This window comes from Cebus imitator, unplaced genomic scaffold (assembly GCF_001604975.1).
Source record: "Cebus imitator isolate Cc_AM_T3 unplaced genomic scaffold, Cebus_imitator-1.0 Scaffold16, whole genome shotgun sequence".
NCBI lineage: Eukaryota > Metazoa > Chordata > Mammalia > Primates > Cebidae > Cebus > Cebus imitator.
Window position 1 is genome coordinate 7868588 of NW_016107331.1, and position 17300 is coordinate 7885887.

The 17300-nt window shown below is 33.2% G+C and overlaps 1 protein-coding gene across 2 annotated transcripts in view; it reads left to right on the forward strand.

Annotated features, from left to right (window-relative positions):
* RASA1 (RAS p21 protein activator 1) overlaps window positions 1-17300 on the forward strand; it is a 112568-nt gene that overhangs the window by 62525 nt on the left and 32743 nt on the right. For both annotated transcript variants that reach the window (XM_017508108.2, XM_017508114.2), the window contains exons 6-9: window positions 3143-3174; window positions 8450-8502; window positions 12117-12267; window positions 15274-15352. In XM_017508108.2, coding sequence (XP_017363597.1) covers window positions 3143-3174; window positions 8450-8502; window positions 12117-12267; window positions 15274-15352 — 315 coding nt within the window. The remainder of the gene's footprint in view (window positions 1-3142; window positions 3175-8449; window positions 8503-12116; window positions 12268-15273; window positions 15353-17300) is intronic.

The following is a 17300-nucleotide window of genomic DNA, read 5'->3' on the forward strand; positions in this document are numbered from 1 at the left end:
TTTTCAATTCTAAATTCTAATTATTTGATAAAATTTGGATCTTTTCCATAATCAGAGAAAGTAGCTATGAATACATTTCTTTAAAAAAGAATTTAATTGGTAAGTACAAGGAGTTTTTCATTAAAATCTATTTATTATAAGTGCTGTTTGTTAGTGTGGCACATAAGCTAGCATGTTATAATACATAGCTGCCAATATTCAGAAAGCTTTTATGAGTTTCTATGAATTAAAAATATAGTAACATTTGTGCTTTTTTTGAGACAAAGTCTTGGTCTGTTGCTCAGGCTGAAGTGCAGTGGCACAATCTCGACTCACTGCAACCTCCACCTCCCAGGTTTAGGCGATTCTCATGCCTCAGCCACCCAAGTAGCTGGGATTAGAGACATGTGCCACCACTCTCAGCTAATTTTTTAAAATAGAGACAGGGTTTTACCATGTTGGCCAGGCTGGTCTCAGACGCCTGACCTCAAGTAATCCACCTGCCTTGACCTCCCAAAGTGCTGGGATGACAGGTGTGAGCCACTGTGCCTGGCTTATTTGTGCTTATTTTTGTCCCTTTTTTTGCCCTCTTGTTCTTCCTCATAAATGAAGTTATATCGTTCTGATCATGGAATCTCAACTGGTTGCACAAATTTGGTTTCAGATTCTTTATCTTTCAAATATATATAATTTTCCAGTAAACTTGGAAGAATTCATTTATATTATGCATATGTTATTACATGGTTCTACAGTTTGAATACCATCCTTATTTTTGTTGCCATCATATAATACGTTATCATATGGTATCTATTACATGTGCATTTTTAATAACAGGTCAGCATTTGAATAGCTTTTATACTTCAGAGACAACACTCAGTATCAAATATATCAAACATTATAACTTTGGAATTCTCCCTTTCCTTTCTGATTTGTCTAATGGGATGGAGTGGCTTTCTGTTGTCTCTTACAGCCCTGGAACCTACTGTTTTTAAATTATGCCATCAGACCTGATAATATGCTGAAATGTATGCGCTGATTATTGCTCCTGGAAGACTGCAGTGGAGAATATATTTCTTTTCCTATACTCTTACCTGTCTGTTCTGGCAACTGGAACAGAAACATCTTTTCTAAAAGCATACATTGTAGAGGTGGAAAAAGTTGAGGAAATGGTGTGATACATTCTATACTCATAGTCATATAGTTGTTTAGTGAAAGAGCTAGGATTATAGTTGTTTAGTGAAAGAGCTAGGATTAGGACTCCTAATTCCTAGATTAGTATTCTGTATTCTACAGTAAAAGAGATATTTATTCCATATAGGCAAACAGTAATCATACTGAAGCATCTTACTATGTTAGTTTTCCTGTAAAATTTGTTAGTAAAACTTTTAGTTTGGGTTTCCCTTTTCCTCCTATACCACCATCTTCCCCATCCTGATTACTTAAAGGAATTGCACTGTAGTTGAACTTTTCTTGACCTCTTGGAATTCTGGATCAAATTTAACAAGATAAACTTTAAAAAGAGTAAGTGAAAGTTATTCATTGTATACAGAAAAATAGTAACAACCCAAACCAGAATAAGGAGACATGACCTAACATCAGTCAATACAAGGGATGAAGAAAAAAGTTAGCAGCCTCATATGAGTGAATAATGTGATGTGGTTGCTAAAAATGAATATAATAATATTATAAATTAATAGTGGAATAATTACAAGTCAGTTATAAATAATTTTTACTCCAATATGTCGAATAACTTTCACAATGGGCTTTTTTAGAGGGTAGTGAATTCGTTGTAGATTGAAAACCCATTTGGACATTTTTAGATTGTGAAGATGTTTCAGGCATTCAGTTAGTGGTTAGATTTAAAGAATTTCTCCTTCTAAAATTGAAATTACTATTCCCCAAACACATTTATGCTTTTACATATTAACTCTAGAATGTATGCTCTGTGAGGGGAGGGACTTTGTCTCTGATTGACTGATGTATTCCCATTGCCTAGAATAGTGGCTGGCATTAGTAGGCATTCAGTAGATGTTTGTTAAGTAAATGAATATCTCTATGCTTATAGTTTTCCCTTTTCCTTGACATTCCTGCCCTGTTAGAGTGCCTTGTAAAATTTGATTCATCTTTATCAATTCAGTTCATGTGTGACTCCTTGTTTCACAGAGGATTTATGCCTTTGTGGAATCTCTTAGGCAAAATTGTTTCCCTCTATTACACTGTCTAAAATTAATTTATTATGTACACTTCTTCTATAAGAGAGTAACCCTTTTTGGGCCATGATACAATGGTAATGCTATTCATTTTTATAGTTTTTTGTTTGTTTGTTTGTTTTCCTACTGCCTTGGATGTAGTAGCATTCAGTGAGTGTTTGATTTTAGTTTGATTAGGTATTTAATGAGTGAGGACCAAATTGTGAAAAATAAATCCACATGTAGTTAGACCATTTTCCTCCATAATAGTGGAATGAGTAACACTTAGTATCTTAAATCAGAGGAATGTAGAATAAAATAAAGTTCAAAACATGATAAAAGGGGGATGTCTTTTATATTCAGAGTTGGTGTTCACTTTTTTGTCTCGCTGAAGAGGTAGGATTTGAGATCGTTCCTTCCTAGATGGGGTAGGTTTTTATCTAACAGGTAGAAAGCAAAAAGTGGAAAGTACATTCTGAAAACAAAAAGAAAAAGCTACAGTGGTAGGAGATTGGCAAATAGGAAGTTATGTGTGACCATGGCATAGGTACCTAAAAAGAATTGGTAGTATGAGACAGAAAATGTGGAGTTGAGTCCTGTGGTAAAGGACTTCAGTTGCAGAATGAGAAATTTGTAGGCAGTAGAGAGGTGTTTGTTTTTTGTTTTTTCTTAACATAGGGCAAAGCTGCTGTTGAAACTGATGTATCCAAGTTAGAGTGGTGGAGTAGGACATAGAGGTAATTATATTAGTTGGGCTGTTGTACTAATTTAAGAAAAATGGGCAAGAGGGCCTGAGTTAGGGTAATGGCAACAAGAAAAGATTAAGAGAGGTATGGAAAGATACTTCTTGAACAGAAACATCTTTTCTTGTATACACATAAATATGAAGGGCAGTGTGGGTTGAAGATACGATTTTTAATAGAAGTAGATTAGTAGTACTTATATAAAATACTGTCTTCATGTCTTCCCTTTAGGGCCGGGAAGAAGATCCACATGAAGGAAAAATGTGAGTTTTGTGTTAATTATTACAAGGAAAAAAATAAATGTATCTATATTGTAAATTTACTAATTGGAAAACTTTGGCCAAAATTTTGTTTTAAAGTTTTTAGACTGACTTAAACATCTTTTTAATTTGGCCTACGGAACTGATTTCTAAATATTTTATTAAGGATCTAGTGATACAATTAAATACAACTCTCTTTATCACCACACTTAAAGACTTTCAATAAACATTACATTTATAACATTATGAATGTCACAGTTCAGCACAATTTAAAATTACTCATAGTGTTTATTGGTTATTCACAGTATTTCTTGTTTTATAGCCACATCTTTTATCCTTCCCCCTCCCCCCCATAACTGTTCTTCACAATTTTAATAGGATTCTGCAGTCTTTTTTTCGTAATCTTCAGACTGATTTTATGTATATGTAAGTTTTCTTTTAAAGATCTGAGCCATTAATCCCAATTCTGTCTTACTCACATTTTAATCGATTATATCTTGTAATATCTTTTCAGTAGTACAACATTTTTTTTCGTTTGGCAATTATGGATGGAACTTGAGGCTTGCCTCAAGTGTTTGGTTTTTCTGTTTTCTAACCGTTAAAATATAAAAACATTAAACTGCCTACTCCATTTGCAGTCACGTTATTTAATGCTTCACCCTTCTGTAAGTGAAATATGTAAGATATTTTCTGAGTTCATTTTTATTATTTCTCATAGCTACAAAATAGACTCCATTAGTGAGACTGTACCTTGCTGTTTGTATTAGTTTCAAGTCTTCTCCTCTTCAAACTAATACTCTTCAGGAGTTTTTAATTCTTTTTTGTAATTATTATTATTATTATTTTTTGACACGGAGCCTTGCTCTGTCACCCAGGCTGGAATGCAGTGGCATGATCTCTGCTCATTGCAACCCCTGCCTCCTGGGTTCAAACGATTCCCCACTTCAGCCTCCTGAATAGCTGGGACTATAGGCACACAACACCATGCCAGGCTGATGCTTGTACTTTTAGTAGAGATGGGTTTTTGCCATGTTGGCCAGACTCGTCTTGAACTCCTGACCTCAAGTAATCTGCCAGCCTTGGCCTCCCAAAGTGCTGGAATTACAGGTGTGAGCCACTGTGCCTGACTAGGAGTTGCAAATTTTGATTAATGCTTCAAGGATCAGATAGACAATGTAAGCAAATGAAGTAGGTCAGGTATGTATATTCCCAGTTTTCTTTAGAAACAATAATCTTGATCTTTCTTATTTTCCCTCTTTGATAGAGATCAAGGTACATGGAACTATGTTCCTACTATCAAAAACAACACTGTAAGTGTGGTAACAAATGGCTCTGACATTCATTCATGGTATTAGAGAAAACTGGGAGGTGGAAAACTAGAAAGAGTTTGCCTGTTGTAAGGTAAACACTCTAGTTGATATGTGTAGGGATGTGAGTCTAGTGTTATGAGAGCCTCCTGATTTTCAAAAGACCATAAATCTAGATTTTTATTTTTATTTTAGATTATAGCAATGGAATTTTTAATTTAAAAATGTAGGTTAAATGCCAGTAAACACTTAAAGCTGCATACATTTCTCATAAAACATAAATCTCACTTTCACTTGGAAGTCTTTTTATCTGATAGCATTGTCATTCTTCCATTTTTCTTAACTTTATGTAATTTCTTATTTGGTATTTAGCATAACTAAAATTTGCATTTTTGGTTTATTTTATGTGTCTGTTTGTTCCCTTTAATTTCTTAATACAGGACTATGGCAGTGAGGCGGTACTTTAAATTCTTTAAAGTGTCCTCAGTAACATCCATAAGTACCCTTTGAGATTAAATAGATGGTATAACTTTGGGTTTCTTTCCAGCTCTCTGTTTCCATGATATAGGCACCGAGTCCAGATGGTTTTGTTTCCTAAAATATTTCTTGAATGTTTACTGCCTTCTCAAATCTTAATAACTATATTCTAGCTCAGGCCTTTTTAAATCTCTTGCCAGGATTCGATATAGCAGTAACCTCCAAGTTGATCTCCCTTGACTCTTTAGCCTTATCAAATCCTTTTTTCCAGTAGCTAGAATAATTTACCTAGATGGTATCACATTTTCACCTAAAATCCTTAATTGCCAGCAGATACATGAAAAAATGTTCACCATTCATTGTTGATCATCAGCTAAATCCAAATCAAAACTACAGTGACATTTCATCTCACCCCAATTATAATGGCTTTGATCCAAAAGATATGCTATAATGAATGCTGGCGAGGATGTGGAGAAAAGGGAACCCTTGTACCCTGTTGGTGAGAGTGTAAATGAGTGTAGTTACTATAGAGTGAAGCATGGAAGTTCCTCAAAAAATTGAAAAGAAATCAGCATATCAAAGAGAAAACTGCACTCCCATGTTTTAGCAACATTCAGAATAGCTGAGATGTTTAATCAAACTAAGTGTTCATCAGTGGATGAATGGATGAAGAAAATATAGTACATACACACAATGGAATACTATTCAGCCATAAACTAGAATGAAATCCTGTCATTCACAACAACATGAATGGAACTGAAGAATGCCATGTTAAATGAAATAAGCCAGGCACAGAAAGACAAAGACCATGTGTTCTCACTCATATGGGAGCAAAATATTAGAAAATTGAACTCATGTAGATAGTAGAATGGTGGTTACCAAAGGGTGGGAAGGGAGGATACAGTAGGGCTGATTAGTGAGTACAAAACTACACCTAGGTAGAATGAATAAGATCTAGTATTTGGTAGCACAATAAGGTGCTACCAAATAATTTACTGAATATTTAAAAATAAAAGATAGGAATTAGAATGTGCCTAACACAAAGAAATTATTATAGGTGCTTGAGGTGTTGGATACCCCAGTCACCCTGAATTGATCATCACACATTATATGCTTGTATCAAAACATCACTGGTACCCCATAAAATATGCAACATAATAGTTGTATACATTATCCATCAAAACAGAAAAAATAAAAATTAAAAAATTGAATCTTTTGCTGATTCTCCACCTTTACATTAGCAGAGCCTAAAAAATGATCTGTTATATGGCTGTTTTGTCCTTTATTACTCCTATCACTTACCATCTCTAGTTTTCTAATCTCCATCTTGTAGGTCTTCAAATACATACTACTTTTGTCAGTATTGTTTTAGAGATAGGTTCTTGCCACTGCTCAAGCTAGAGTGCAGTGGTGCTATCATGGTTCACTACAGCCTCAAATTCTTGGGCTCAAATGATCTTCCCGCTTGAGCCTCCCAAGTAGCTGAGACTACAAATGTGCACCACCACACCTGGCAAATGTTGTAAATTTTTTTTTTTGTAGAGAGGGAGTCTTACTATACTGCCCAGGCTGCTCTCAAACTCCTGGCCTCAAGTGACCCTCCCACCTTGGCCTTCCAAAGTTTTGGGATTACAGGTGTGAGCCATTGTTCCTGGCTATTTTTCTTCTTTATACCTCTGCTCAAGCTGCTTCCTAGACCAGAATTCTTCCATTCATACTTAGCTCATTTATCACTTCCCCCCAGGAAATCTTCCTTTATTTTCTTCCCTACTCACTCAACAGAATTGGTACCCTTCTCTGTTATTCCCATAATGCCTTCGGCAATACCTATCACTGTGCTTATATTTTCTACATTGTTTCTGTAGTTAGACAGGGTCTCACTATGTTGTCCAGGCTGGTCTCGGACTCTTGTACACAAGAGCTCTTCCTGACTTGGCCTCCAAAAGTACTGGGATTACAGGTGTAAGCCACCATGCCTGGCCTAGGAGTAGGAACTTCATAAGATCAGGGACTCATCTTTTTATCATTGTTGCAAACCATGTGGTTGAAATATATAAATTTTATACTGGAATAAATGTCTGAAGAATGAAACTATTTTTAGAAAGTGATATTGCTGCTTTAACTTCAGACTGTGTGCTTCTGCTAAATAATGTTTTTCATCTGTAAACTTTATCATTTTTTTTACCATTCTCTTTTTGAATTTTTTTTCAAACTGTAGAAGTAGAGGATTACCCTTGGAGGTAAGGTCATCTAGTTGACTCTCCTCCAGAATATAAAAATCCTGCTCTAACATTTGATTTAAGTGGTCATTTAGCCTATGCTCGAATGCAGTGTAGATCCTCACTACATGCAGTCTGGACTGTTTTAGTTGTTGTACACTTGCTTTATATTATTCAAAATTTGCACAGGGAGCACCAGGAGATCTGAATTAGTGAGTTCATGCTTTGAATGGTATTAAAGAAAAGTTTACCTTTTTATTCATATGAAAATTTAAAAAATCAATTATATTTTCATTCTTCGCCAGTAATAATAGTATGGATCATTTAAAACAATGTGAACAACCTCTGAACCTGTAACACTGGACTTTAGAGCACTTATATATTTCAGTCCTATGTTTCCTTTCCAGCTTGCTCTTTAAAATAATTGTAAACCCTAATAAGATACAGCAAAGTAGTGGAAAGGTGATTGGGAACTGTCAGCCTGGCATTAAGATGTGTTAATCAGCAAGATAGATAATAGGCCTTTAGGTAAATAAGAGGTGATTTTATGTACTTTGATAACTAGTAATTACTTTTTAAATCACATACATCATTTTATTTGAAGGTAAAATTTAAATACTTGTTATTTATATGCTTTATATTTTGACTATCATGCCATTTATAAAATTTGGAAAGGCTTAATTTAAGAATACAGACTATAAAATACTTAGCAACCTAGTCTGATAGGCTGTTAGCTCAAATAGAGTTAGGAACACTAAGTCCTTCTTTTCTTTCAGTTCTTGGTGTTGGTATCCACTTGTTCTTATCACCCAGTCTTAAATTCTGGCTTTTAGCAAAATAAGAGTCAACATCTTGAATTTATTTGAAGAGAGAATTTATCATATGGTATAGGAAAATTCAGAAATAGGAGAAAAAATTAAGTTTTTCGGGAAATTCTGGTGTAGGCGCTGTCTGTACTACTCCTTCCCCTCTCCCCACAAAAAGAAACAAAAGACCTATAACAGTTTGTTATTAATCAGGATTAAAAATTGTTGCCATTTTTGTATAGGTAATGAAAATTGTAGTTTATATTTGATAGTTCCTAGTTTTACTACATTTTGTTGAAATTAAATATATATATATATACAATGTAATAAAAATGTTTTAAGAATGACATTTGATTAATTGCATTTATTTCATTATATCAATTTGAATTAAACTTATTGTATTGATTGTTTAGTTTTGATCATATAACAACAAAAGGACTTTATATATCTAATTTATTCTCTTTTTAAGATGGTTCCATGGGAAGATTTCTAAACAAGAAGCTTACAATTTACTAATGACAGGTACCTTTGTATTTACTTGCTTTTCTAATGTCTATTTAAAGAGAATAAAAAGGTGAACAAAACATTTATTACGTGTTTTGCATTTAGCATTCACTTAGTGTTTATGCATGTTATAATTTTGTGTCCAGTGCTAAGAAGTTGGTGTTTTTGTTTATATTTTAAAGATACATGTAGTATAAAATTTAGTAAAGTGTTTTTCTTTTACCTCAGGCTCCAGTCCACTTCCTCAGAAGTAACACTAGATGACAGTTTTTTTTCCATATGTTTCTAGAAGTTTTCTGTGTCTCTGTGAATCTCTCTCACCCCTACACATACACACACGGGAATATGCAGCACAATTTCTTCATGTTAGATATATATTGGGAGATGATTCTGTATCTGCAGATAAAAATTTTCGTTACTCTTTTTATATGGCCTTAAACTTTTCAATATATAAATACTATAATTAACTAGTCTTTAGTAGAAGGATATTGTATTTTATTCTTTTGCTGTTCATCTACAGTAGGCATTCTTGTATTTATCTTTGTATACTTGGGGAATTATATGATTGAACCTTATTGAATATGTATTAATTTTAACATTTCCCAAAACTCTTGTGCTTATAAATACAAAGTAAAAATTGACTTGTATTGTGGGTTTAACCATCCTGTCATTGTTTATTTTTACTAAATATTTAAGGCTGAATTAATTTAAATACCAAACATTTCTTCGGCAGACCACATCGTATACAGATTTCAGACGCGTTTAAGCTTTAGTATGTAATTTAAAAGTTTTATTTCTTCAAATATATTGACTATTCAGTAGTTTCTGTATTTGATGAAATAAGTTCTTATGGTGATAACACTAGTTATTAAAGATGTAATCTGAATTGTTGTAATCCATAGAACATTTTATTTAATTTTATTTATTTATTTTTTGAGACAGAGTCTCACTCTGTCACTAGGCTGGAGTGTAGTGGTGTGATCTTACTGATTGCAACCTCCCCTTAATGGGTTCACACAGTTCTCTTGCCTCAGCCTCCAGAGTAGCTGGGACTACAGGTGCATGCCACCATGCCCCAGCTAATGTCTGTATTTTTAGTAGAGACGAAGTTTCACCATGTTGGCCAGGATGGTCTTGATCTCTTGACCTTTTGATCCACCTGCATTGGCCTCCCAAAGTGCTGGGATTACAGGCGTGAGCCACAACTCCCAGCCTAAAAGCATTGCATTTTAAATTAATACTTTACTCTTTTGAAAGATTTGAGATAGTTTTTGAAGTACTCAATTTTATTGTGAAGATGTAGGTTAATTAGGTTCAAAAAAGTTTGAAAAAAAAAGATGATAATGCTATATGATAATAATAGAGAAGAAATTTTAAACCAAAATGATATTCTAACAGCTATTTCAGGGTGGAACCGAAAATATGTAGTTTAGTGAATTTATTGAATTTTGAATATGTTTCTTTTCTGGAACTTGTACCACCAAGTACCTGAGGTACTTACTCTTGTTTTAGTCATACAAGGTTGAAAAGGAACTAAGCTTAATTTCCTTACATTAGTTTGCATTTTCTTTGTTATGTGCTCTTTTGAGAATCTGGTGGGATTTTCTCTCCTGAGGAGTACAAATAAGCACTTACATGCACAATTTTGCATGAAATTCCTATCATATTCTAGAAGACATTTAGAGAGTATCTTGGATTCTTGTCACTAAGATTTGTTTTATCACTTTCATTTGAGCCTATATTATGCAGTCAGTTTTTGTAACTTTTATGTTTACTTATGTGTTAAGTCTTGAAGATTCAGTTTTAGGAGATTTATTTTTTCTTTTTACTGAACAGGAAGTTAGTTGATAATAAGTGCCTTGATTGGATGATTGGAACTATTAGTAATTTACGCCAAAAATTATATCTTACGCATTTACTGTGCTTTCCTAAAAACAATCAAGTCCTGATCTTTTCTATATCATTCAGACTTAAATGGAGAAGAGAAAAAAAAGACTTATATTGTTATTAATATAACAATTTATTAATATAACAATTATTAATCCTTTGTTATTAATGAGGATAAATTGTTGCCATTTTTGTATTGGTAATGAAAATTGTAGTTTATATTTGATAGTTCCTAGTTTTACTACATTTTGTTGAAATTAAATATAGTATGTATATACAATGTAATAAAAATGGATTAAAATGAGATTATTTGTTTTTTTTTTTTTTTTTTTTTTTTTTGAGACGGAGTTTCACTCATGTTACCCAGGCTGGAGTGCAATGGTGCTATCTCGGCTCACCGCAACCTCCGCCTCCTGGGTTCAGGCAATTCTCCTGCCTCAGGCTCCAGAGTAGCTGGGATTACAGGCACGCGCCACCATGCCCAGCTAATGTTTTGTATTTTTAGTAGAGACGGGGTTTCACCATGTTGACCAGGATGGTCTCGATCTCTTGACCTCGTGATCCACCTGCCTCGGCCTCCCAAAGTGGTGGGATTACAGGCTTGAGCCACCGCGCCCGGCCTAAGAATGAGATTATTTGATTAATTGCATTTATTTCATTTTATCAATTTGAATTAAACTTACCATATTGATTGTTTAGTTTTGATCATGTGATAAAAGAAAAAGGACTTTATCTAATTTACAAATAAATTAGATATTTAAATAAAGAGAAAAGGTAGAGTGTCTGAGTATTAGGAGTCACTGCCAATCAAAGATATCAACAGTTCTCTAAAATTAATATGACATATTTAATATATAATTTGCTTCTATAATTCCTTGCAGGAGCATACCTATTGAATAAAGTACAGCGTATGTGTATTGATTTTGATAATTCACATACATATTTCAGTTGTTTTGAATCTACCTTTATAAAAAGCTTTTGGTACTATTTTATTACAGTCATTATTTTTTAATTTTTTAAAAGAGATTCTTGTATTTATCTTTGTACACTTGTGAAATTATATGATTGAGCCTATTTAATATGTATTAATTTTAACATTTCCCAAAACTCTTGTGCTTATAAATACAAAGTTAAAATTGACTTGTATTGTTGGTTTAACCATCCTGTCACTGTTTATTCTCACTAAATATAGGATAGGATCTTGCTGTGTTGCCCTGGCTGGTATTGAACTCCTGGGCTCAAGTGATTCTTCTGAGTAGCTGGGATTATATGCATGTACCACTGTGCCTGGCACAATCGTTATTGTTTGATGATTAATTGAAAACATTAGCTAAGCACAGAGTATTCTTAAGCAAAATTAGTTTTTACTTTTTAGAATCTTATCAAGAGGATTTACAAACAGAATTTAGCAGTTTTAGCTCATATTCCCTAATTTTTCTTAGGTTACCTTTCGAAATTACGACAGGTGTAGACATTAATGACCAGAGGTTATGCCACAAAATTTCTGCTCTCTACTTTTATGTATTAAAGCTGGTAAGACACATCAGAGAGAGCAGATAGACAAAATGGATAGTTGTGAATCATAAACCAGAAAATTTGAAAGAAAATTTGTTTAAAAAAAACATGTTCTGGTAAAAATTTACATATGTTTATGACTTTGAATGGACTTTGTAATAATACTACTTAACATCTTTTCTTTTTTATTTGATAATTAGGTAACAAAACTAACAGATTAATTTTTACAGTTGGTCAAGTCTGCAGTTTTCTTGTGAGGCCCTCAGATAATACTCCTGGTGATTATTCACTTTATTTTCGGACCAGTGAAAATATTCAGCGATTTAAAATATGTCCAACACCAAACAATCAGTTTATGATGGGAGGCCGGTATTATAACAGGTAAATCATAATTTTTTTAGTTACCTTTTACTTTTGGAAAAAAATAGTTAAAATCTTGACAATAAAAGATTCAAAATTATATACAAGTTTGTAACTTGTAAAAATTATAAGACCTTCAATATAATTGCATAGCAGTCATGCCCAATAATTCTTTAGACAGTGCCAAAAAAAAAATATGAATACAAATTAGTAACTTATACTTTGTTTCCTTTCAAAGTAATTTTTGCGATTTTAAAATTAGACATAAGCTGTTTGCACAAAATTTGCTAAATCTATATATAATCTGTAGGAAGAGCAAAATATCTAAGAAAAAGAAAATATTATCTTATTAGTGAGATACTTTAGTATAAAAAAAAAGTTTCTGAAGTTACCTGAGACTTATTATACAGATTATAATGTAATTGAGCTGTTCTCAAGTTGACATTTCTTATATTATTATTTTATTAGTGAGATACGTTAGTACGAAAAAAGTTTCTAAAGTTACCTGAGACTTATTATACAGATTATCATGTAATTGAGTTGTTCTCAAGTTGACATTTCTTATATGTGATTGTTGCTTTTTACTTCTCATTTTCAAAGTAAACTAATTGTCCCAAAACTCAGAATGAATTATTACTTGATTAGGAAAATAAGTTAATAGAGGAAACCCTATGATAGAATGTCAGACATTTTTCTATCAAATAGAAAATAATCTTCATTTGTGAATGTAAAGGTTTTCCTATAACTAATAACTGTAGAGTAACACTGTTTTCCTTTTTCAGAGGCTGGTATAGTCTTGTTCTAAAACACTTACATTTGCCTAGTTTAACCCCTCAGTACCACAGTAGCAATCTATCTGAATTAGAATTTATCAAACTAGACATTTTAATGAAGAGAGATTCTGTAGCTGGTTTACCTGAAGAAACAAAAAATAAAACAAGTTCTTCTGGTTGCTTGCTGGAAGCTCAGTTGACTGTTATAAGACATCAGATGTAAGATGGGAGTCTAGGCAGCTGGACCCTTTTGCCTACCTCATACACAAGTTGCTTGAGTACTTTCTGCATGACAATCTGAGTTCTAGGTGTCCTCACTGAAAATACAGCTAGTTGCAATTTGAACTCTTTAAGAAAGTAATTTTTCCCATTTCTAGTTTTCTAGAGATTTAGAACATACAAAATAATACATTGAAAACATATTTTCTTCTTAACTGAATGAATGTCCATATTGAGATCGTTTTTAAAGATAAAATAATTTATACAGAATTTTTGGAAGTTTGTTTTGTCACTAAAACTTCCTTAAGATACATCACACAAAATTGGAAATTCTTGCTGCATAGTGGAGGCACTAGGTAAAACACGAAAAGGTAGTTGCTTTTTGTTGCTAAATACCATGATGGAACATGAAAAAAGAAGAAGTATTTTAAGTGATTTCTGTCCAAATTATTGCAATATTATTAGTCTGTTTTCAAAATGAGGATTTTTTTAAAAAGTTAAATGTTTATTAATTTAGTGGCCTTGACCATTCCCCAAGAACTTTGATTTTTAGAATTTTTATTCCCTCTGAATTTGTTTACAAATTCATGTTACTGTTTCTAGTTTTAACAGTAAACTTTTTAAAGAAAGCCCCAAATTATGTTCATCAGGTGCCATGAAAATGAAGGATTTTGTAATTGTTTTGGAAATATATATTGCATTTCAGCATTAACATTAGTAACAATGTCAGAAATAATTCCTAGCAAGAAATACAGCCATACTCTGCTGTCCCATCTCTCCATCAACTATACATGTGAGACCTTTGAGAAAGAGAGGCAGTAGTTACATCTTTCATTTGGAAACTGTTAAGACATAACTTTAATATTCCTATATTGAGAGTTTTAAAAAAGCCAAAAAGGCATTTAATAGCAAATTTAATTCAGCAGACATTTATAGACTTATCTACTTTGTGAAATATTCTGTACAAATCCTGTTTTGTAAATACATTAAAGAAAAAGATACAATTTCTTCATTATTGGTGCTCAGGTTTATTAGAAGAGATAGTGTAGTATGCAGACTGTGATAAATTCAGGGGATGTATAAATGTGCATGGGAATCAGTAGATGAGATTTCAGTGGGTGGTGAGAAGGAAGAGGATGGATTTTGGCCAGACCTTGAGGATTATTAACATTTATCTATGCTTCAAGAAGAGTGCACATGGTTTTATGTGCTAAGTGCATTACGAAAATTAAAATATGTCTGGAGAAGTGTTTCCTAGGTGGCTTAAAAGTTGCCATTTGTCCAGTATATTAAAGGGAAGTTTAAAATTCCAAGATTTCCATATTCAGGACAATAGAATGATCTTACTGATTATAGAGAAATAAGTTTATATTTAAAAAATTATGTGGTTCACTAAAATTTATATTAAAATACATTGTCATTTTATTTTCAATTTTGTTTTTTAAAATATTTTCCCAGTATTTAGAACAATTTGTAGCACTTTTAATCAAAATAATCAATAAACCTTTCTCTCTATAGTGATAATCCTACATGTAAGATTAACTCGTTTTTTAATTCTATTTTTGCCAAAATGTGTTTTATGACCTGTTTCTGGTCTGAAACCAGAATGTGTAAATGTTGTGATAATAAAAATTCTTAATTTACATGAACTTGCTTCCTAAATAAATGCCATGTTTCTGTGAATTCTTCATTCGTAGTATCTCAGAAGTACTCTTAGGGGTGAAAAAAAAGGTAGACTTTCAGTTACTTCCTCATTTATGGTGACTCTTTGAGTATGGCATTGTTGGCTTGGCTGCCCTCTTGATGTGTATGCAAAAATCAGAATCTGTGCTGTGTATTCTGGCCTGTAAACCCATATTGAGAACATTCTAGTTTTTCTAAAATAATATGAACATTACACATTTATTCTATTAATATATTTGTGTTATGTGCTTTGAAAAAAATTTATTAGATAATCTTTGGTAGAAAGTTCACACATATTTTTAAGGATTTTGCATTTTTATGAGATTCATATTAGAAATTTTTATTTTAACAGCATTGGGGACATCATAGATCACTATCGAAAAGAACAGATTGTTGAAGGGTATTATCTTAAGGAACCTGTGCCAATGCAGGTCAGTGTTGCGTTACTTATTTCAGTAATTAACATTTTATTTTAAAATGCATTTTGGTGGTATGTTTTTGCACACATTTGTACAATTAAGCTTGGATACAATTTAAAACTGCAGATTACTTAGATTTTTTATAAAGTGAACTGTAAGAGAATCTTTTAGTTTTTATCTATGTTGATTTAGATAATCAGGAACATCCTAGTGTCTTTTTGATAATAGAACCAGTTGTGGTGAAAGGCATGTTGCACTAGGTCCAGGAGTGAGTTTGTTGGAGGCAAAAGTAGAGACAGCAGGGATAAACCACAGCCATGCTTATTAAAGACTGGGGAGTACTAAAAGGAAATAAAAAATGATACAAGAGGATTAGGGCAAAAACTGGTTTACACTTTTTATTTATTTGCCTGTAGTTTTATGGTGAGAGAATTTGAGAATGTCTGTATACTCTGAGTAAAAACTATATAGTAATAAAGAGGAGAATGATGATGTATAGGGAAATGGGTGGTGGCAGTATCTTATGAACAAGGTCCTAGAGAAGACAAAAATGAATAGAATGTAGAATATAAAAGGAAAGATTGGCCATGAGCAAGAGAGCCTATTAATTATTAATTGCTTATGGTGATTAGCCTGTTTCTTCCTCATTGCACTTTCTGAAGTGTATGGTAGGGAAATGGTGTAACGGGTTAGGAAAAGGTGCATCAAAAGAGGGATTAATAATTTTTCTAAGTGGAAAACGGAGGTACTGATATTCTAGCGACATAAAAGATTGCTAAGGGTTTTGGGTACCCCGCTGCAGTTGTACAGTGATTTGTAGTGTGCCTCGTTTTTTGATGTTTCCTCCTCTTAACAAGTTCATTTCTGATGGCTATACCTACTATTTATTGCAGTTATGGGAGGGGCTGCTGGTAAGAAATCATTATTTGAAGCCAAATACAAATTCAAGAATCATCATGATCTTGTCACATTTTAATATACAGGCACACCTTGTTTTATTGTGCATTGTCTTATGCTTCAAAGATAGTGAGTCTTTTACAAATTGAAGGTTTGTGGCAACAAGGACATCTGTTGCTACTGTTTTTCCAAAGCATGTGCTCATTTGTGTCTTAGTGTCACATTTTGGTAATTCTTACAGTGTTTCAGACTTGTTCACTATTATATGTTGATCTGTGATCAGTGATCTTTAATGTTACTATTGCAATTGTTTTGGGGTGCCATGAACTGCATCTGAAGAAGACTGCAAGCTTAATGGATAAGTGTGGTGTATGTTCTGACTACTCCATTGACTGGCTGGTTCTGTTTCTCTTCCTCTCCTTGGGCCTTCCTATTCCTTGAGACACAACGCTATTGAAATTGGGCCAGTTAATACCCTACAATGGCCTCTAAATGGTCAAGTGAAAGAAAAAGTCACATGTCTCTCACATTAAGTCAGATGCTACAAATGATTAAGCTTAGTGAGACAGGCATGGTGAAAGCCAAGATAGGCTGAAAGCTAGGTCTCTCTTGCACCAAACAGCCAAGTTGTGAATGAAAGTAAGAGTTGTTGAAGGAAATTAAAAGTGCTACTCCACTGAACACATGAGTGATAATAAAGTGAAACAGACTTATGGCTGATATGGAGAAAATTTGAGTGGTTTGGATTAAAGACTAAACCAGAGAACATTCCGTTAAGCCAAAGCCTATCCAAAGCAAGGCCTCTCATCTGTTCTTTGAAGGGTGATAGAGGCGAGGAAGCTGCAGAAGAAAAATTGGAAGCTAGCAGAGGTTGGTTCATAAGATTTAAGGAAAGATGCTATCTCCATAACATAAAAGTGTAAGGTGAAGCAAAAAGTGCTGATGTAGAAACCGTAGCAAGTTACCCAAAACATCTGGCTAGTTTTTCAGAAGGTAACTAGCAAGCTATCGAGAAGGTAACTGATGAAAGTGGCTAAACAACAGACTTTCAGTGTAAAGAAAC